Genomic DNA, 22,409 nt, shown 5'->3' with positions numbered 1-22,409 from the left:
AATTGAATACTGCCTATATTTATACCATAATCAAATTTGAACAGCACCAAGAAAATCTATGGGCATTCATCCTTTCTTTTACCATCCTTCTCCTCCAAATTGAGCTCCTTAAAGCATAAATCATTTTATATCTTAAAATCACTAATTCATGCTTAACATTTTGACTAGAGGCTACTTAAGTACCTCAGTATTCAAGCTAAAAATGCTGCATATGAATTTATGATCTACTTTACATAAATTCTTTAACTGTGAAATATGGGGCATTTATATCTATCATTAGACAAAAAACACTGAAAGGTATTTTACTTTTCTTTCTTCTCCTTAGCCAGCATTCACACAATAACAAATTTAAACTTGTGAATTCCTGTATGCTTCCAAAAAATAGGATAGAAAAAGGACATAAAGAACACCGATCCCCACATCTATGAACTGTTTACAAATGTTTTACAAAAATAAGCTTTGGACACAACGGAAAGCATGTGTGGTGTAATGGGAAGAGGTAACTTCATGGGAAGACAGCCGGATTCTAATTCCAGTTCTGTCACCAAAACAAAACAAAGCTTTCTTGATTGAGCACTTACTAACGTATCAGATACTAATCTAGTTCTGTGAATCAAAAATGGAAGAGATAGTAGATATAGTTAAGAGTGCTTGGCATTCTCTAGATCTTGAATTAGCTCAACATTATGAAAGCTGTTTTATTTACTAAACCCAAGATACTTTTCAAAAATTAATAAGTCAAAAAGAGAAACTCCTACCTAGGTCAATTCTATAATGGATGACTTTTTATTAATGTAAAATAATAGAGTGGTTATGACCTTTTTAGGAAGAGACATATTCATGTTTATGGATATGTAAATAATTGTTCAGTTAACAAACAAAATTATTTTTAAACGAATTTATCTCTTAGGCAAATCCATAGAGACAGAAAGTAGATTAGGGACTGCCAGGTAGTTTGGAGGAAGGAATGAGGAGTGATTGTCAGCGGTCATGGGGTTTTTCTTTTCGGAGTGATGAAAATGTTCCAGAATTTTTTTTTTTTAAGTTCTAAAATTAGATAGTCATATGACTGCACAACTCTGAATATCCTAAAAACCAGTGAATCATATACCTTAAAAAGGTGAATTTTATCTCAATAAAGTTATTATTTTAAAAACAAGTTTTAAAATATTTTATCTCTAGATTTAACTACCTAGATTGCAGACAACTAGAGAAAATCATAATACACTGGTATAAATTTAAAACCCTGAAATTGGTCAATGCCAATGATATGTTCTTATTCTGAGGTAAATTATTCACTAAATCCTTATAAATCGATTTGCTTCATAAAGGATTCTACTTTTCTCCTTTCTGATATTGTTGCTATTAAAACAACTTAATCTGAACCAGTCTTACCTCCACAGGTAGTTTCTGCTTTTTCTTTATGCTTGCCTAAAGGCTCCTGTTACAAGCTACAGATCAGAAACTGAGTCTTCTGGAAGAAACACAAAAGCCTCAATAAAAGACTATACACATACTCCTGATGGATGATATTAAAAGATATTACTCATAAATACAAGCTTCCTGAGATAAGCTGATATTATCACCAGAAAAAAAGGTATTTCTCAGAAGGTACCAAGTGACTGTCAGGATGTCCAGGATGTCTTTACATTCCAGAAGCAGATGACTTTATAGAAGTAGGCTGCTTATCCCAAGACCAATAGAACATAAATTTCCAACCTACTTGAAACTATTGCTTGTAATACTTCTTTTCGTGCTTTTGTTCTAATTCACCTTGTCATTTCTCTTTCACCAAGGATAATGGAGAAGAACTGCTCTGTACTCATACCCTGGCGACCTTACATGTCTCCACATAGGCAGGCTTAACCACAGGCTGACCTAAGCTCTGGCAGAATGCCTCATGATACTCCAGACTATGGAAATATACGCAGTCGTGGCAGGTGCTGCTACAAAGCTCTCTCACCCACTGCCCTAAACTCTTCTGCCTGGCCACCGTTCCTCAGACACAGGGTATCCTACCACTCGTGTTGCCTGTGATTATCTGGTTTCAGTGTTACCCAGTGAGACAATGGACAAGAGAAGCTGACACCATGGTGATCTGTTGTCTATGTAAGTAATAAACTGAATTTTACTGGCTGAATTTGTCAGCGTGCTTAACAGAAAACTTGCTTGGCTATAGGCTTGCCCATGCCTACTCCGATCTTTTCCCTCAACTATATAGCTTACATATGATCCTCTTGACAAAGCCTTGACCTAACTCCCTACCTTATACTTCCCAAACTAGGTATTTCTTCTCAAGGGAAATACTGTCTGGTCATACCAGGGCCATGGAAGAGTTACCTCACCTGAGTTTTTACGATTTTATGTTTATCCCCAAACTGGACCTTGAACATTTATATCCTAGATGACTCATCTTATTTGTTTCAGAAAAAAAGTTTCTCTTTACAAACTACCGTGGTAAAATCTGATGGATATCTACAACATTTAAAGTGTTTTTATCTTTATCCTCTATCTAACAGGTTCTTACAGCCTCTGGAATGTATTTGGTTTGCAGAAACTCAGCTTATCCCTTTTTGACTGTCTATAGCCATGGCAAGTTTCATTACTTGAGCCAACCTTAGAATTTGTCAAAGCCTCAACTCAAATACAAATTCCTTCAAGAATGAGATTTTGCACAAATTTATGGGCAAAATTTTAAATTCTAATTAGCCTAAGATCCTGCATAGTCTTATGACAATCCTTCCAAATTCTGCTTAACTCTATGTAAGTTATCTCTATCCCAGAGACAACTAAGAATCCCTTTCTTACTCACTTTTGAGCAATTCCTCTTATGGTTTTACATATGTGACCCTTTTAATCTTTATTTTCTGAATCAACAACATCATCCTTATTCATATTTGCCTCATCAAAATCTAACTTATATATACAGATAACAACTGTATATAAAAATATAATAATTAGACGATTTCAGATATTTCCTTCCCATCTCCTTCAAAACACTATGCTTCTGTGGGAGTGTCTGAAGGAACAATGATTTATCTGGAGGAAAAAAAAAACCAGACACTCCCTTTATGCTAGAATCATTGGGGCTCTATTTTCAACTACAGAGGTCACGTAACTTGAAAATGTTATCAAAAATTTGTGACTAACATTGACTATAAAGATAAATAATACTGCAAAGCCCAAGAATTACAACAAACAAAGTCATTGATCTAAGTGGTGTGGATAACAGCATAGTCCTAAATTTCTTGCTGGTAAGCCAAGAAAAAAATATGAATTACTGCTAATGTTTCCTGCTGCCCATGGAGTAGTATCACAGGGAAAGTTGACCTATGTATATTCAAATAAAAGATAAGACAACTTGATTATCAAAAGTAGACTCAGAAGTCTGAATTTTAAGATCTGATCTCCTAATCAAAGTGAGAGAATATCTGGTCACTCTAAAGTAACTTCCAGTCTCTTCTTATAATAGTTATGGCTATTCTTACTTGTCTGACAGTCTTCTAATTCCAATGCTTGGTCTCCAGAGTCATACATGCTTCTGCACAGCTGTTATTTCATCAGATGATACAAAAATTCATTTTGCAACAGAAGGAAAACAAAAGGACTCTCATATTCAGTCAGGCTAAATACCAAGGCCTTTGATCACAATTCCTCCAAAAATCATAACACATACAGCAGTGAATATGTAGCATACTGTTCTATACCGATAGGACTAAGGCAGTACTGCTAAAATAAAACTCTACCAAATTCCTAGCAGGTGCATACAAAAGTGCTAACTCTGTATCTCTGAGCCTAACAGATACTCTCATATCCCACCTCATACCTCTTTATAAAGAAATCTCTGTACTTTTGTGACAGCAGAACAAAATCAAAAGGAAGAATTTCTAGTTCCTAAATGACCCAATCAGAACATAAAACCTAGGGGCGCCTGGGTGGCGCAGTCGGTTAAGCATCCGACTTCGGCCAGGTCACGATCTCACGGTCCGTGAGTTCGAGCCCCGCGTCGGGCTCTGGGCTGATGGCTCGGAGCCTGGAGCCTGTTTCCGATTCTGTGTCTCCCTCTCTCTCTGCCCCTCCCCCGTTCATGCTCTGTCTCTCTCTGTCCCAAAAATAAATAAAAAACGTTGAAAAAAAATTAAAAAAAAAAAAAGAAAATAAAACCTAGAATTCCTCCTAATACATAATAAACTTTTTTACTTTTCCCCTCTTTTTCACTTTCAGCATGGAGAGACAGGGTGAACTCATTTCTCACCCAGCAAGCAGATTCATAGCTTAAAAAAAAAAAAAAAAACCTCAGGTGAATTGTATTATTCCTTGAAAGCTATTTATAGAAACTTTTATTGATCAAAATATAAAATATGTTACAATTCCAAAGATTAAGATGAAGCTAAGACTAAGATTAGTTTACACAGGGGTATGCCAGAAATCTGACTCATTTTTAGATGTGAGCTGCAAATTTGGCTCTGACCTTCAGGAAACAAGGATTAGGTACAAGAAAATGGTGCTTCTTTTTTAAAATTTTTTTAAGTGTTTTATTTTTTTACTTTTGAGAGACAGAAAGAGCAGGGGAGGGGCAGAGAGAGAGGGAGACAGAGGATCTGAAGCGGGCTCTGCGGCTGACAGCAGAGAGCCCAATCCAGGGCTCAAACTCACGAACCTTTGACATCATGACATGAGCTGAGCTTAACCGAATAAGCCACCCAGGTGCCCCAAGACAACAGTGCTTCTAAGACAAATACAGACCAGTTGCTCGAGAGGCATCTTTTTTTCTAGGAGTGAAACCAGAAAAATTTCTCCCCTGAGTGCTCATAAAGACATTATTAGCTGGTACAATGGTCAGTACTTCACACAATGGACACTATCTTCAGTGCAATAGTTTATCACCTACAGCATGCCCCAATTTGAACCAAGGGTTTGCAGTCAAAATCCAATTGCAAAAAAGCAATTATATGAGGAAACAAAGTAATATTGTTCAAGTATGCAATTGTCTGATGTTCCTATTTTTAAAAATATTTTATTTTATTTTTTAAGTAATCTCTGTAGCCAACATGGGGCTTGAACTCACAACCCAAGAGTCGCTTGCTCTACTGACTGAGCCAGCCAAGTACCCACCCCTCTGAGATTCTGATTTAATCCAAGGATGAAATTCACAACATCTAGAGCAGGGATTCTCAAAAACTTTATGTATATAAGAATTTTTAGTCCTCCCAACAGAAAGGGGGGGGGCATTTGTTCATTTAACATGTATTTATTCACCACCTTCTCAGTGGGGATACAATGATAAACCAGAAAGAGACATGGTTTCTTCTCTCAAGAAGTATTTAATCTAGTGATGGGGGAGATAGACATCAATGAAAGAATCACAAATATATATAAAATAACAACCATACAAGTAAATGGAGGAGGTAAATAGTGCTATGAGAGCACAGAATAGGAGAAAGTCATCTGTCAGGGAAGTCTGAAAGGCTTTCCCTGAGGAAGTCATGAATGAATGGAGGTGATGAGTTAGCCTAAGAGATAAAGGACTGGGGAAGGACCTCTGGTAGACAGACACAGCAAAATTTCTGTGTAGAACTGAGACAGAAACTGAGACAATGCCAATGTCACTGGATAATAAAGAAAAAGGGAAAGTTGGTTCAAAATTAGGCTGGTTGCTTCTAGATCATGCACAGCTTTGACCATATTTGGAGTTTATTCTAATATAAATGAGAAAGCACTCAAGTGTTTCCAGGAAAGAAGGTGATATAATTAGATCTTCATTCTGAAAGATAGCTTTGGGAGTAAAAAACAGATCTAAAGGGGAAATAAAACAGTTGCAGGAAAGCAGGATGCCACTGCAAAAATCAAGCAAGAATCCAAAAGAAGAATGGAATATATTTGGAGAATCAGATAACTTGACACTCTCCACCCAAATACATACATTTTACCACAGATGGGGATGTTTATTCTCTAACAGTTCTGAGGCAGAAAAAATGAGCTGAAAATCAGTAATACTGAGAAATTAATAAACCATTATCCTTCAGGCAATCCTCCATTAATATTACAAACATTCCCATAATTTGTATATTTAAATGTCACCTCATTATTCCTGAGGTCATTCCTTTGAATGGGGTCAAGATTTTCCTTAAAAGTAGTAAGGAGGTGAATGAATAATGTGTTAATCTTCTATATCACAGGAAGACATAATCCCCATCATTTCAGCCTCAAAATTTTCAAAGCAGGCATTATAATGATCTGACTCAGGTAATGAATTTATCAGTAACATATTAATGAAACATGTGAATTCAAGCAATGTAACTTCCTGATAAACCTCCCAATATAAATTTGGTGCACAGTATACCATTAAGTTGTTAATTAAAAGACCTGAACGAAGAAAAGGAGTCCTTAGAAGATCTATGCTTTTATTTAAACACATTTTTCAGGAGCACCTGGGTGGCTCAGTTGGTTGAGTGACCAACTTCGGCTCAGGTCATGATCTCACAGTTTGAGTTTGAGCCCCCGCATCGGGCTCTGTGCTGACAGCTGACAGCTCGGAGCCTGGAGCCTGCTTCAGATTCTGTGTCTACCCCCCTCTCTGCCCCTCCCCTGCTCATGCTCTGTCTCTCTCTCTCTCTCTCTCTCTCTCTCTCTCAGTAATAAATAAACATAAAAAAAAAATAAAATAAAATAAACACAGTTTTCAGGAAATGAAAAGGTTAAAAACAAATGAACTATATATTCAACTCAAGAATTCAGAAATGGGCAAACCCAAAAGAAGAATGAAAATAATAAATATAAGGACAGAAATAAAAAAATACAGAAAACAATAGAGAACATAAATAAAACTAATGGCTATTCTTTAAAGAAAGCATTAACATTCACCATTCACTGTAGTGCCAGCTTGTCTCAGTAGTCCTGCAATCTCTCAAATCTAGATATTAATAAACAGAAAATGCAAATAATTCCATTTTAGCTTTTCCTCTTCTAAGAAAAAGGGTAAGTTAACTTTGTTATTTTTCCCTTAAAGTCCAAAATACTGCCTGGAACAGAACCTTTAAAAAACTGGGGGCCATCAGAGGATTATGGATATGTGACTTTAACAAATAATTTAAAAATAGTTTTCAGGGGGCATCTAGGTGGCTCAGTCAGTTAAGCATCCAACTCTTGATGCCAGCTTAGGTTGGGATCTCATGGTCCTGGGATTGAGCCCTGCATAGGGCTCCGTGCTGAGCGTGGAGTCTGCTTGGGATTCTCTCTCTTTCCCTCTCTGCTCCTCCCCTCCCCTGTTCACATTTACCCACACACTCTCTCTCAAAATAAATAAACATTAAAAAAATTTTTTTCCAGCAATTTTTAGTCTACCCTTTTTATTATCTAATTCTTTCACTACTTAAGACTATCTTCAATTCCAGCAAATGTGTGTATGACCAAGTAATTGTGAAGTAAAATAACATCTTGAATCAGGTTAGTAAAAAAAAAAAAAAAAAACTAGTATGATAGTTAACAATTACTGAATAATTACTATGCTGCAGACATTTTTGATCCATTTGCTTCATTTTCATGTTAACTCTGAAATATATTATCCCCAATAAACAGGTGAAGAGAAGGGACAAAGACCTTAACTGATTCTGCTAGTAAATGACAGAGCTAGAGCCCAAATTCAAGACAGTCTGATTGCCAGACCCATAGTTCTTAACCATATTGCTCTAATAGCTTCACACATTTGGTCACAGGAGAAAACTGCAAATAGCCAAACCACTTAATATCAGCTAATGTAAAGAAGATTATTTAAGAAGCTCACCAACTAGTAGGTAGGCTATGAGGGTGTTTACTACAAACTTCAACATCTTTGCATGTTTGAAACTTTTTACAATAAAATGTTGAGGAAAAGAAACTTCAACATGCGTTTAAGTGGTATTTTAAGAGACGATACAGAGAAACTGTTAAGGTCTAAAAGTTGCATTTCTGACATGCAAAAGTAAATAATAACTACTTCAGTTCCACAGAAATTATTTTAATGTTTGTTAAGGAAATGGCAGCCACCAGGCTAGATCAGTTCAACTGATAATATGGGACTTGGAGTTATAAGGTGCTATAGGGTTTTCTTTTTATTAAACAGTATTTTTCTCAGGGACTCAAAGAAAATTAGTCCAAATTTTGTATTATATATATATTTTAAAAAGAAGTAAAAAGAATCAAATCATGCAGAGCTGGAAAATGGGGTTCCCTGTTCATTTCAGGGTCCCAGACAAGCTGATAAAGTACTGGTGTAGTTTAGCTGGAATGTAAATTGGTGCATCCACTGTGGAAAACAATATGGAGGATGGTCCCGTAATTCCACTACTGGGTATTTATTCAAAGAAAATAAAAACACTAACTTGAAAAGATATAAACACCCCTATGTTTATTGCGGCATTATTTAAATACACAAAATATGGAAGCAACCTAAGTGTCCATCAGTAGATGAATGGATAAAGAAGACGTGGAATATTAGCCATAAAAAGAGAATGAGATCTTGACATTTGGGACAACAGGTACAGACAGACATAGAGAATATTATGCTAAATGAAATAAGTCAAAGACAAATACCATAGGGTTTCACTTACATGTGGAATCTAAAAAATTAAACAAACATACAAGCAAACAAAAAACAGAAACAGATTCATAAATACAGAGAACTGGTGGGTGCTAGAGTAGAGGCGGGTAGGGGAATGAGCAAGATAGATGAAGGGGACTAAAAGGTATAAACTTCCAGTTATAAAATAAATAAGTCACGGGGGCACCTGGGTGGCTCAGTCAGTTAAGCGTCCAACTTCGGCTCAGGTCACAATCTCGTGGTTTGTGAGTTTGAGCCCCACATAGGGCTCTGTGCTGACACCTCAGAGCCGGGAGCCTACTTCTGATTCTGTGTCTCCCTCTCTCTCTGCCCCTCTCCCGCTCATGCTCTGTCTCTCTCTCTCAAAAATAAATTAAAATGTTAACAAAATTAAAAAAATAAGTTACGGAGATGAAAAGTACAGCATAGGGAATATAGTCAATAATGTTGTGTAATAACATTCTATGGTGACAGATGGTGACACTTATTGTGAGGAGCACAGAGTAATGTACAGAATTGTTAAATCCCTATGTTGTACACCAGAAACTAATATTATATTTTATTGTCAACTGTACTTCAGTAAGAATTTAAAAAAACATGTATTATCCCACTGCTTTCTGGTCTCCAGGGTTTCTGATGAAAAGTACTGTTAAATTTGATTAAAGATCACTTATGGGACTTGGAAAAGAAAAATGGCGTAGTTTAGGCAATAGCTTACTTAAGGTGAAAGCCTCCATGTCAAAGTCAGAAGATGGAAAGAAAAGAAAGGAATGCTGGAAGTAATGGAAATTGCTATGTTATCACTAGGGTTTGCTGTTCAATGAAAACGAAAAGGGGCTAAGCACCAACATCCAGAAAATAGAGTAGAATACTAATGAGATGGTTGGCTGCCAGAATAGCAATTTTCACCTAACATTAAAGAGGACCCACACCCAAATCAATCAATCAATCAATCAATCAATCAAACAAACAAACAAACAAACCACCTTATTTAATGAGGACCCAGGATTCTGGCAAAGAGAGATCACCTGAACCTGGAAATTAAAGCAGGAGTGCTAAACAAGAATAACCAAACTTGTGACACGTGAAAACTGGTTACTTAAAAAGGTACTGTAGTAAGGTAGAAGAACAAAAGCTTTAGAGTCAGCAAGATATGGGTTCAAATTCTGCCTCCCAGTCATATACAACCTATATACTAACTTGAACAAATTATTTTACCCCCTAATATTCAGTTTCCTCATCTGCAAATAGGATCAATTAATTTACCATCACAAAGTTGTTTAAGGATTGAGATGAGTAGCCCTCAACTGAAGTTTCCTTTCCTCTTTTGATTTACCTGAAATATATGTCTTTTAAACTGATAAGAACAGATACTACACTTGATCTTAGCCAAAAGGCCGAGAAGCGATGAAATATATGCGATGGCCGAGAAGCGATGAAATAATAGAATGGGTATGGTAGATGACAGGCACTTTCATAGAAATTGGGAAAGGATATAAACCCAAGAAGCATGGATTCCAAGGGGGAAATTTCCTTTATTTTTCTTCATAAAATAACAATGAAAAATTATCTCAAACAAGTAAAAGCAGAAAAGAAGCTGTGGTAGACCAAATTTGAAGTCTGTTCCTTAGGGTATTTCTCCATTATCCTATCATTAAGCAACACTTGGGTACAGTCTGTATAAAAGCCTCCCATATTTCCAAAGTCTCCTGAACACAACAAGGAAATACAAAATGGAGTATAATACCTAAGGTTCATAGTGATTATGGTGACATTAGATGTTCATGATGATCCAAAGTAACTAAGAAAAGGATAAATCAGTAACTGTCTAGTTAGTACGACAAGAAGGCATGCCATATAAGAGTTCCTTTGAAAATATTTTTAATAAAATTAGTTTCTGATAATCAAGTATCTGTTGATGCTAAATTCCCTGCCTCTATCCAATGCCAGATAAAAGAGGTATTATTGTATATTAATCTATGAAATGAAGAATTTTAAAAAATATCCTTGAGCTTGTATGTTTGACACCATGAAGGATAACCACATTACTCCTCAAACATACTTTATGCCATAAGCAAGACAAACTATTATGGGAATAAAACAAAACTGTGTTAACTTGTCATAAGTTTTTTTGAGACTACATTTTAAAAATTATTCTTTTTTTTTAAATGTTTTATTTATTCTTGAGAGAGACAGAGCATGAGCAAGAAAGGGGCAGTGTGAGAGAGGGACACAGAATCCGAAGCAGGATCCAGGCTCTGAGCTGTCAGCACAGAGCCCCATGTGGGGCTCGAACTCACAGGTCGTGATATCATGACCTGAGCCAAAGTCAGACGCTCAACTGACTGAGCCATCCAGGTGCCCCCAAAATTATTCTTTTTAAAATTTCATCTACTATCTCAGGTATCTCACTAAGCTAAAATTAATTTAGTCTCATTCCCTTTCAATTTATCCTTCTGACTTAGGCTCTCCAATATAGACTGGAGAAGCTAGAAACTCAACAGAAACAAATCTCAGCAAATACAACACTCTTAGAATTTGAAAGCTAGAAAATAATCTACGTGTCATGTCATCAGAACAAAAGTTGAAAACATCTTGTTGCATGAATCTGTAGTGAACTGGGTAAAACTGCCTACAACCCAGTAATATCCAAAAAAACCCACTCGGTCTGTAAATCTTAAATATGCCAAATTAACTGATATGAGATTACCTATATGAGGCTCCAGGTTTTGGGGAGGGTGGTAGATTTTTTTTTTTTAAGATATGCCAAAATTAGTCTTTGGCCTAGGTATCCAGCTAAAGCATGTTTCTCCATTCTGCCTTGGCCTGCTTCAAGCCATTTCTGGATCCCTGAATATGACATGACTGGAAATTACATGATCCTTAAGTTAGTTACTATTATATCTAATCAGTGCAACAAGGTCATATATATGCCATGTCATCTGGATTTACTATTGTATCTGAATTTTCATTTTCCAGGTTTAGAAGGTATTACAGGTAGAGCTTAAAACAAGAATCTTCTTGTGTGTGTTATATATTGAAATTTTATCAATAAGATGAAGTACAAATGTACATTAATGTAAGAGAAAAATGTGTAATTAATGATTATGAAAACCATTTTATGCACAAAAGAAACTAACAATTTTCAAATAGCCAAGTAGAAAACCTGAGTAATATTATTGATAGGGTAAGTTAGCTATTGATTTTAAGAAGAGTATAACAGAAGTCCCTGGGTGGCTTAGTTGGTTAATCATCAGACTCTTGATCTGGGCTCATGTCATGATCTCACCACGGTTCATGAGTTCAAGTCAGGCTGAGGGCTGGCAGTGTGAAGCCTGATTGGGATTCTCTCTCTCTGCCCTCCCCAGCTCACTTGCGCTCTCAAAGTAAATAACTAAACTTAAGGGAGAAAAAACAACAATTAGACCACTAAAATTTCTAATAACAATTTGAGGGATAATATTTCAGAATTATTTACATATTCCAGAAATTTAATCTATGGTGGGGATATTAACTTTAGTCTGAGCTTTGGTCAAACATTGGTTTTCATACTTGGATATCTGGTATTCCAAAAATATATATATATTTGCTACAATATGTATATACAGCCAAACTATGTAGGTATTTCTTACATAAATGCATTATTCACTTCTATTTTCATTTGCTTACATAAAACATATTTTTTAAGTAGGCTCCTATGTATCCCAAGGATACAGAAAATAAACCAACCCACAAGCTCCTTTATGGGCCAAAGAATAGACTTCATGAAAAATTCAAAGCTCAGACACAAGACCCAGTGATCTAACATTTTATTGTCAACTGTCAGTCATCAAAGAAAATTCAAGCAAAAGAGGTATTGGCTCTTCTGATCTCTATGCATTTTCTTTTTTTTCTTTTAAGTTTTATTTATTTTGAGAGAGAGAGAGACAGAGTGTGCATGTGAGTGGGGGAGGGGCAGAGAGAGAGGGGAAGACAGAGAATCCCAAAGCAGGCTCCGGACTGTCAGTACAGAGCCCGACTTGGGGCTCCATCTCATGAACTGTGGTGAGATCATGGCCTGAGCATAGATCAAGAGTCATATGCTTAACCAACTGAACCACCCTGGCACCCCTCAATGCATTTTCAATAAATTGTCTTAAAAGGTTAAAATGCATATACAATAGAAGAATTCTTGTTTACTACAGCTAAAAATGTGCACAGTTACTAAGATTGAACTGATTTCATACTCTTTTAAAAATATGTGAGAAAATTAACCTTCTTTATACATTCCATTCTTAATGTTTTAGGATTTAGAAAAACTCTTTGTCATAGAAAATGAATTTATAGTAAAGTAGGCTCAAATTGCCGTGATCAAGTAATATCTAAAAGAAGAAAAAAACAAAACCCAAGCCCTTTTAAGGATCCAATATCCCAATCCAGCATCAGTAAATGCAGTAAGATTTACCACCATTAAGAGGCAGCAAGGCAGAGAGTTCGAAACCGAATGCAGCAAGACATAGACTGGTTCTCGCTCAGCTGCTTCATCACCTTGGACAAGTTATTTACCCTCTTAACCTGTTTCCTAAACAATAAAATGAAGATAATAATATCTGTCCTTTCTATGTGGATCAAAGGAATTAAAGCATGTGGATTAGAAATAGCAATATATGTAAAATATTAAGTATCGTGAGTTCTAAATCTAGGTTCTTTTTTTCTACCATTTTTTTTTAATGTTTATTCATTTTTGAGAGAGAGAGACAGACAGAGCGTGAATGGGGTAGGGGCAGAGAAAGAGGGAGACACACAATCCAAAGCAAGTTCCAGGCTTTGAACCATCAGCACAGAAACTGATGCAGGGCTCGAACCCATGGACTGCAATGTGAGATAATGACCTGAGCCAAAGTCAGATGCTCAGTCAACTGAACCACCAACGTGCCCCTTTTCTATCACTTTTATAAATAGATTGTTGTTGATTTTTACATGGTTTTATCCTTTTAATGATAATTAACTTAGGATTCCCTTTAAACACTTCTTGGGACTTGCTTTGGTTACTTGCCATTCAAAAATGTGGGTATGATTTATGAAAGTTGAAGTAATAAAAAAGTTCATTTGGGGCTCCTGGGTGGCTCAGCTGGTTGAGTGTTGGACTTCAGCTCAGGTCATGATCTCACAATTCGTGAGTTCAAACCCCATGTCAGGCTCTGTGCTGACAGTGCAGAGCCTGCTTGGATCCCCATCTCTCTCTCTCTCTCTCTCTCTCTCTCTCTCTCTGCCCCTCTCCAGCTCACACTCACTTGCTCTCTGTCTCAAAAATAAATACTTTTTAAAAAGTTCATTCAAATTAGTAATGTTAAGTCATGAACTCACATTAAAAAAGTAAAGCAAAAGAAAACAAATACAAAATCATTTTACAATAGAGAAACGTTGCTCTTTGCCAAGAGTAGTAATAATCTGCTAAAACTGCTTTTGCTAAGGTCATCCAGTAACTACTATCTGGGTTGGTACATGGCATCAGCAGTCAAGTAGTATCTCCCAGGAACCAAACACTTCAAAAAAGATACAATAAATAGGAATGACCTCAGAAAGTTCAACCATAAAATGAAAAGAAGATGAACCAAAACAGAGATGAAGAAGTCAGACACACAGGACCAAGTAAAAGATGACTAAATTTAAGACATTAACATGCAACGAGAAGAAATGTACCTATCAGAAAGGAGGGCTGTTTAACAATAGAAATGTTGAAAAAGGAAAGGTGAAGAGACAAATGTGGCCAGTGCCCATGTAAGCACTGCTCAGGAAAGAGGATATCCTGTAAAGCTGATAGATGCAAGTAACTGCTTGGCAGATATATTATGAACTTTATTACAGCCTGATGCCATTTAAAATTCCAGTCATTTACAATCAACTCCTTCATTCTAATCCCATACTCCTGTTCATTAAGCAACTTTTGATAATTTGGTTTTCCATATAGCAGCCTATATGGAGAGAATACCCTCCCTGGTGAAAACATCTTATCCTCATTTTACATGACTGAATTGGTATTCTGATATACACATACACATTCTCTTGTGATAGAGATGTCTATACTCAAATAAAAGTGTAAGCTCTACAATCAGATTACTTGAGTTCCCACTGATTTACTCTGTGACCTTGGAAAATTCATCAGTCTCTCTTCATTTGTAAAACGAGGGCTGTTATATAGGGTTATTGTGAAGATTAAATGAAGTAATTCATGGAAAGCACTTAAAACAGAACCTGGCATATAGTAAGCACCATAAAAATGTTAGCCACTGTTGGGGTGCATGACTGGCTCAGTTGGTTAAGTGTCCAACTTTGGCTCAAGTGATGATCTCGTGGTTCGTAAGCTGGAGTCCCGCATCAGGTTCTGTGCTGACAGCTCAGAGCCTGAAGCCTGCTTCAGATTCTATGTCATTCTCTCTCTGTGTCCCTCCCCTGCTTGTGCTCTCTCTCTCTCAAAAAGAAATAAACTTAAAAAAAAAGTTTTAAAAATGTTAACCACTGTTACTATTTTTTAGCATGAATTAACATCCCCAAGTCTGATCAGCCCTGAGACTGATCAGTTTCTGAATCTGAGAGATTAAAGCAAGACCACTGGGGGCATCGATGCACAAAATATATTCTGACAGCCCTAGACTGGCCGGAGGCTTGACTTGGTGAATTCAAGGTCACCCATCTCTCTGAGATTTTTTTGGAAGTCAGATCACCTCTGTCTATCCAGGTGAAAACTTGACTTCATCGCATAACAAAAGGTCACAAACTCAAATGCATAAGTGGTCAGCAAGTCACTTCATAAGCAGACCTTAGGTGCTGAATATGCAAAGAAAGGATCAGTGAAAAGATTGTGAAGGATGAAGACCACAAGTCTAGTGGCATTCAAGCACAAGTATTGTTAAACATCCTGTCAGGCAAACAACAAGATACTTGGTCTGAAGGCCAGCTGTTTGCAAGCCCTGCAGTACTGTTTCATTCATGTTTTTAAAAGTCCTAATTTAGTATATCCTGTGACCAGTTTTCAACCCTTTCCTTTACCTGCTCTGTGATCACCCTTTCCTTGAAACGTTCTCCTCCCTTGGCTTCCAGAAAACCTGTCTTCACGGTCTACTACACATAGCTGGGTGATCTCAGCATCTAGACTAACATCTTTGTTAGAAACTCTCAGATCTTTACCTCCAGTTCTATCAATGCTAAGAAATATCCCATGAATTTTGCCTTTTGTCTGCCTTCTTACTGTCAATGCTTTCGATTAAGTCGTTACCCAATTTCTAGATTTTTACAGTGGCTTTGATTCATTCCTTTTTTTCATGCTCCACACCCATCAGCAAATCCTATTGGTTCTATCTTCAAAACATATCCAAAATCCAACCATTTTCACCTCCTTGGCCTAAACCATCATCACTTGTCACTTACATTACTTCAAGCAACTTCCTTTTTACCATTCTTTTACTATAGCATCACCTTGCACGTCCTCTGTTCAAATCCTCCAGTGGCTCCCATACCACTCAGAGTGAAATCCAAGTTCCCTAATATGGCCTTCCAAGGCCCTACACAGTCACCCTTGCCCATCCAACTTCATCTCTTCTCTTCCCCTTGCTCATTCTTTTCTCTAGCCACACTGCCCCCTTTTTTCCTTAATTACACTAGGCTCATTCCTAGTTCTAGGCTTTCTCCACCTTCTGTTCCCTTTATCTAGAATGCTTTTCTCCCAGATGTACTGGGCCTGGATTGCTCTTATTCTAGGGCTTTGCTCAAATGCTCCTTTTTCAGTTGAATGTTTCCCTAACATACCCTACTTAAGATGGAAATACCCTTCCCACACCCATAGGATAACCCACCTTCCTTTCTATCAGCATTGATCACATTTGTTTTTCATGTTTATCATCTTTTTCTCCAAAGAAAATGTAAGTTCCATTGGGTAAAGGATTTTTTTATTTATTGCTATCTTTCCCAAGTCCAAAACAATATATACTAAATATTAGCTGCTTAATATTTCATGAAAATCATTGAAAGCTCCCTAACTTGTCTTCCTTCTACTGATATCCCTTTCCACAGTCTGCCTCCTCCTAGCCTCCAGGTATCATGCCAAAAAATGCACCTGAACATTCTCCTGCTTAAAAAACTTGATGAGAGGGGTGCCTGACTGGCTCAGTCAGAAGAACATGTGATTCTTGATCTCGGGGTCTTGAGTTTTGAGCCCCACGTTGGGTAAAGAGATTACTTAAATAAACTACAAAAAAATCAAAAAATTAAAAACTTTGATGAGATCTTTACATCATTCAGGGTCAGATTCCTAATTCACGGAAGCCTTTTCCTCATTCCCCAAAATATGTTGTACATGCTTCACATACTAACACTTTTATCATCTCTAAACCTACTATGCCATTTTACTTCTTCATGCTTTTCATATATTTGTCTCTGGCCAAATTTTTACTCATCCTCCAGACATGATGTCTCCATGAATCCCCCATCTATGCCACTACCGCCTTCAATTTATACCTCTATTATATGACTGGTGCTGCAATTATATATTTACCAGTCTGTTTCTTTTACTAGATTATAAGATCCTAGAGAGCAAATTCAGTGAGATTGTATTCAGATTTGTTTCCTCAGTGCTTAACACTATATACTTGGCACAGAATTCTGCTGAATGGAAATTTAATCAATGAAAATTCAAAAGTAAATGAAACGATTTGTTTATGAAGAGCTAACAAAAGAAAAATGTCTTTCTAAGAGTCAAAGTGGTTTCCAACATCAAACCTGAACATGACGTAGAACTTGAGTTTTTTATATTTGCTAAAGAAAAGCTCACTTTGGTAGTTTTCACAATAGTTAAATGAGTAGATTCAGGAGTAAAAAATAAACTAATGAAACAATTTAAGTTTTGCAAGACGAAAAGAGTTCTGAAGATTGGTTGTATAACAATGTGTAGGTCCTTAACACTACTGAACTGTACAATTACAAATAGTTAAGATGTAAATTTTACATGTGTATTTTACCACAATTAAAAATAAAATAAGGCCGCCTGGGTGGCTCAGTCTGAGCGGCCAACTCTTGGGTTTCAGCTCAGGTCATGATCCCAGGGTTGTCGAATTGAGCCCTCCATGTTTAGCAAGGAGGCTGCTTGAGACTCTCTCTCACCCTCTCTCTCTCTGCCCCTCCCCAACTTGCATGCAAGCTTGCTCTCTTTCTCTTTAAAAAGAAAAATATATGTGTGTGGGTGTATACATATATATATACACATACATATATACATATATATAAACATATATATACACATATAAACAAATATATATATACATATTTATGTAAACATATATATGTATAAAACATTAATTAATAGCCTAGTGAGGGAAGGCATTTGCTCAAGTATACATACTAATTTACAAACCAAATATTGTATAGAACATCAAGTGAACTCTAATGTGAGATAAGGCATCTGCAATTTTTTAAACTAAAATTATTGACTAAAATGGGAAGAGAGATGAGTATCACCTAATTCAACTACCTTATTTCACAAATAAGATAAATAATCATGAAAAACAAAAAATATTAACCAAGTTAGAGGAAAAATGATGATCAAAACTCAGGTTTTACTGCGAATGCAGGGGTTTCTTAGATTTACCACATTACAACCCACAACAACTCAGAAAGTCAAGGCTGGAACTTAGCGCGCTGCATCCCTATGCAGACTTAATGAAGAGTGAAAATAATACAAGTAGAAGTTTGCATACCTGTGCGCTATCTAGTCTCCATCTGTGGGATCCCCTAGACAAGGTACTGAATGCTGTAATACTATATGCCTCCTCATGGGATTAATGTGAGAATCAAATGAAAGCCCTATTACAAATGTAAAGTGTAATCATCTTCTACATCCTCATCCCTTCAGATTCTCCAGTGCAGTCTCTTAGTAAGGTTTCAATCATTATGTGCAAGGGAGAGAGAAGAGGGAAATAATATAAACTTGTATAGGGGTGCCTAGGTGGCTCAGTTGATTAACTGTCTGACTCTTGTTTTTGCCTCAGGTCATGATCTCATGGTTTGTGAGAGGGATTCTCTCTCTCTCTCTCTCCCTCTGCTGCTACCCAGCTTGTGTTCTCTCTCTCTCTCAAAATAAATAATCTTTATATATATTGTACACACACACACATATATGTATATATACACACATATATATGTATGCATACATATATACATACACATACATACACACACCGTAATTCTGACTAGTTGGGAGTTTTGTTGTTCTTGTTTTACATGAGGAAGAAAAGTGGGGAGAGGAGGAAAAGAAGGAGGTGAGGAGGTGGGAAGGTTGCTCATAATGGGCAAAGAATAGCTTCCTCCTAAAGGAAATTATTCTACACATCTCTTAACAATTAAAGACTCTCAGAATCACAAGGTCTTATATTGTTCATGTTAAAATTACCATTTTTCCCAGTGCAGGCCCTGTAAAACTCACTTTTAGAATATTTCAGAAAATTATGTAATACTTAGGTATGTATCTATCTTTCCTACTCCACTGTACATGTGTCCAAAACAGGAACTCACAGTATTTAGCCTTTAAAAGTTGTTTGTGAATTGTTTTAATTGGATTAACACCCTGTGAAATACAAAGCTAGGTGGCTGAAGCTGTGCCAAAGAGAACTAGATGAAAGGGAAGAACTGAATGAAAAGAGGTAAGAATTTTGTCTCACTTTGGATTCTCCCCAACTCCTTCTCCACCTCTTATTGATTTCTCAGATCCTATGCAGAAGTCCTCTACTAACATTCTATATACCCACAAATTTATTTATCGGTATTATATTAGTTAACACTAATAAAAATACCATGTTTTCACTCCAGACATGAAAATATTTAAAGAAAAGTACACCAAATGGGTATTTTTTTTTTTTTAAAGCTGGCAAACAAACCTTGTACAAAATGTTCATCATGTAAATCATGTACAAGAGGAGTGCCAGGGTGGCTCAGTCCGTTAAGCATCCAACTCTTGGTTTTGGCTCAAGTCATGACTTCACAGTTCGTGAGATCAAGCCCTGAATCCCGGCTGCCAGCAAGGAGGCTGCTTGAGATTCTTTCTCTTTCTCTCTCTCTCTCTCCCCCCATCTCTTTCTGCCCTTCCCCCAATTGTGCACTCATGCATGTGCGCTCTCAAAATAAATAAATGTTTTTAAAATGCAAGAAAACTACAATTTTTTTAAAAGAAAAAAAGAAGTTGCCTTCTGAGAATTTCCATTCCCATTTAAAATCTTGTTCTGACACAGAGTCCAAGGGGGGAGAAAGGCTCAATCCCACAAACTGAGATCATAACCTGAGCAGAAATCAAGAGTCAGATGCTTAACCGACTGAGCCACCCATACGCCCTGTAATTCATTATTTTAAAATTCCAAAGTCTTTTTAAAGTCTGGCATCAGAGTTCCTTGCTAGCAAAATTATTTCAATATCTGAATTTGGTGACATGGTTTCTTCATTACATAGAATACATAATTCTACATATTGAAGCTGCTTTGTGAACAGAGAACGTATTTCCTTCTTCCATACAAAATTATGAACTTTAGCTGCATTAGCAAAACCCAGTCATTGGTTTGTCCACAAATATTCAGAGTGGGAAATTTCTCAAAATATTAGTTAACCCATTCCAAGAATTATGTCATTTTAATGACAAGATAATGTAAAATAATCATGAAAATATGTCAAGTGCAAGCCTAAATAGCCATAATTTTTAGGAGTGGTTTTTTGTTTTTTTTTTTTTTTTTTTACTTTCCAAAAATTACTGCATGTTTAATTGACTTGCTTGGTGATCTACTTGTATTATTACCATATGAGAGTTGTTGAAATATCTTTATCACTCTCAAGGTTGCCAAATATTTAGATATTTCGAATTTCAATGATGTTTGTTATTTCTGCTTGTGGGTTGTTTTTTTTTTTTTTAAAGTGTTTGGAATGCTTTACCAAAAGCATATCACATTACTCCACAGGTAAAATTTAAGCAATTTGTACGGTTTAGACTAGAGTACAACGTATACTTTTGATTACTTCTATTCCCTAAGGAGTCACTGCAGAGTTCCATATTTTTAAATATTCTAAATAAGAATTAGATTCAACAGATTTCATTCCAGTAATTTTAACGAACTAAAGCCCTCCTTTTTTTAATGATTAAGATAGATATCAATGTAAAATAAAAACCTAACCCAAACTTAAATATGCTATTTGCGCTACTAAAATATGTAAATACGCCCAAAACACTAAAAGAACCAAAACTGTTCAAGGCCTAGCAAAAATATCAGAATCTCAGTTAAATGTTCAAATTATACACAGTATTTAGAAAATGCAGCTAGATGGGATAATCCGCGGGGTTTTCACTTTAGAAGAAAACTGTGCTACACTAAGCTTTGCAAAACCTAACATTTTTAACTTGAAACTTACTATTTCAAATTCCAAGGGGGTAAGACTATAAACACATGGCCTTTGGGGGTTTAAGTTTTTCCTTAAAAAAAAAAAAACAAAAAAAAAAAACACCAAGTTTATTTTTAGGAGTGTGCTAGGGTAGTAGTCAAACAGAACACCGGCTATTACAAATTCCTGGCTCGTCCCATCAGGAAGTGAACGGCGGACCCTGGGCTGGGAGAGGCTTCATTTCAGCCCAGGCTGGACCGCAGCACCGAGCCCGCACGCGGGAGGCGCCGGGCGCAGACCGAACGGCAGACGGAGCCGCCCGGGGGCGGGGGGCTCGCACGTGCGGGCCGGGGGCGGGGCCGGCCGGAAAGGACCCCGGCGCGGGGAGGCGGGCGCGGCCGGGCCGACCTCCCCCGCGGCCGCCAGCCTGGGCTTTACATAAGGGCGCACGTCATGGAACTGATGGAGCCACACAGAGACGTCTAAGTCATGCAGGAGGCGCGCGGCCCCGGCCCGCTCCCGCCGCCCCAGACCCCTCCTCTCATCCGACAGAAAGACAGACAAGAAGGGTTCCCGACCTGTCGTGCCCTGCATGTTCAGAGTCTGTCATGTTTGGTCAAGAACGGGGCGGGGCTGGAGGACAGGTCTGCGAGGCCGGCGGCGGCGGGGCGCGGGGAGGACCCCTGCGCCGCCTGCGGGTACCTGCTCCCGGCCGCCGCCGAGAGGTGACGAAGTGGTAAAAACTCACGGTTACTAGTGAGCGACACAGACACAGACTTTCCAGTCTATTAACAACCACGCCAGAGAGATGGGACTCTAACTGCAAACACTGGGCAACGGCCCCGCGCTGCCGGCGCTGCCGCTTTAGTCTCTATTCGCCGCCGGTGGCTGAGGCTTGGGAGCGGGCGGGCGGGCGGCGTGCAGCGACGCGGGGATTTGGACACTGGCCGTAACGGTGATTTCTCCTCACCAACATGGCGGCACCCGAGACAGGCGGCTCGATAAAATGGCGCCTGCCGCAACACCTAGCCCGGGACTAAAGGGCAGGAGAGATTCCTCCGCGTGCAGCGGCCCTTGCCCGGCCCGCCGGGGCCGAACGCGTTGCCCATTGGAGGAGGCAGTCCGTCAATCACCTCCAGGGGCGGGTTCCCATCCTTCTCGGTGAACGGCGGAGGCGGCAGCTAGCTGGGGGGGCCGGGCGGCGCCTGGAGTAGTACTGGGCGGGGTAGGAGGCCCGTCGGGCCTTCTTCGGGCCCTCTGGGCCCGTCTTGTGAAAGCCCGCGGGGAAACGGGCGGAAGTCTGGTTCAAGACGCCCCCTAACAAACGGACCCTCAAAGCCCTTCTGCGGCGTGGTCGGGTGGGGTGATAAAGCACTCGCGGGTAGAGTGATAAAAAAAAAAAAAATCACTTCGGTCGCTTAAATAATGGGGAAATGTACATTCT

The 22,409-nt window shown here is 38.0% G+C and overlaps 1 protein-coding gene and 1 pseudogene across 2 annotated transcripts in view; both read right to left on the bottom strand.

Annotated features, from left to right (window-relative positions):
- The window catches only part of ZC3H6 (zinc finger CCCH-type containing 6), a 69,209-nt gene extending 47,171 nt beyond the window's left edge, over positions 1-22,038 (bottom strand). The window contains exon 1 of one of the 2 annotated variants that reach the window (XM_081795233.1): positions 21,544-22,038. In XM_081795233.1, the coding sequence (XP_081651359.1) occupies positions 21,544-21,575 (32 nt within the window). In that variant the 5' untranslated portion in view covers positions 21,576-22,038. The remainder of the gene's footprint in view (positions 1-21,543) is intronic. The other variant, XM_081795234.1, reaches the window with a different exon arrangement.
- LOC132672855 (U2 spliceosomal RNA) lies at positions 9,870-9,987 on the bottom strand (annotated as a pseudogene).
- Positions 22,039-22,409: the final 371 nt, after the last annotated feature.

The sequence above is a fragment of the Panthera onca genome, chromosome A3 (genome assembly GCF_046562875.1).
Source record: "Panthera onca isolate mPanOnc1 chromosome A3, mPanOnc1 haplotype 2, whole genome shotgun sequence".
In the NCBI taxonomy this organism is placed as follows: Eukaryota; Metazoa; Chordata; class Mammalia; order Carnivora; family Felidae; genus Panthera; species Panthera onca.
This window is presented reverse-complemented; position numbering and strand designations above follow the sequence as displayed.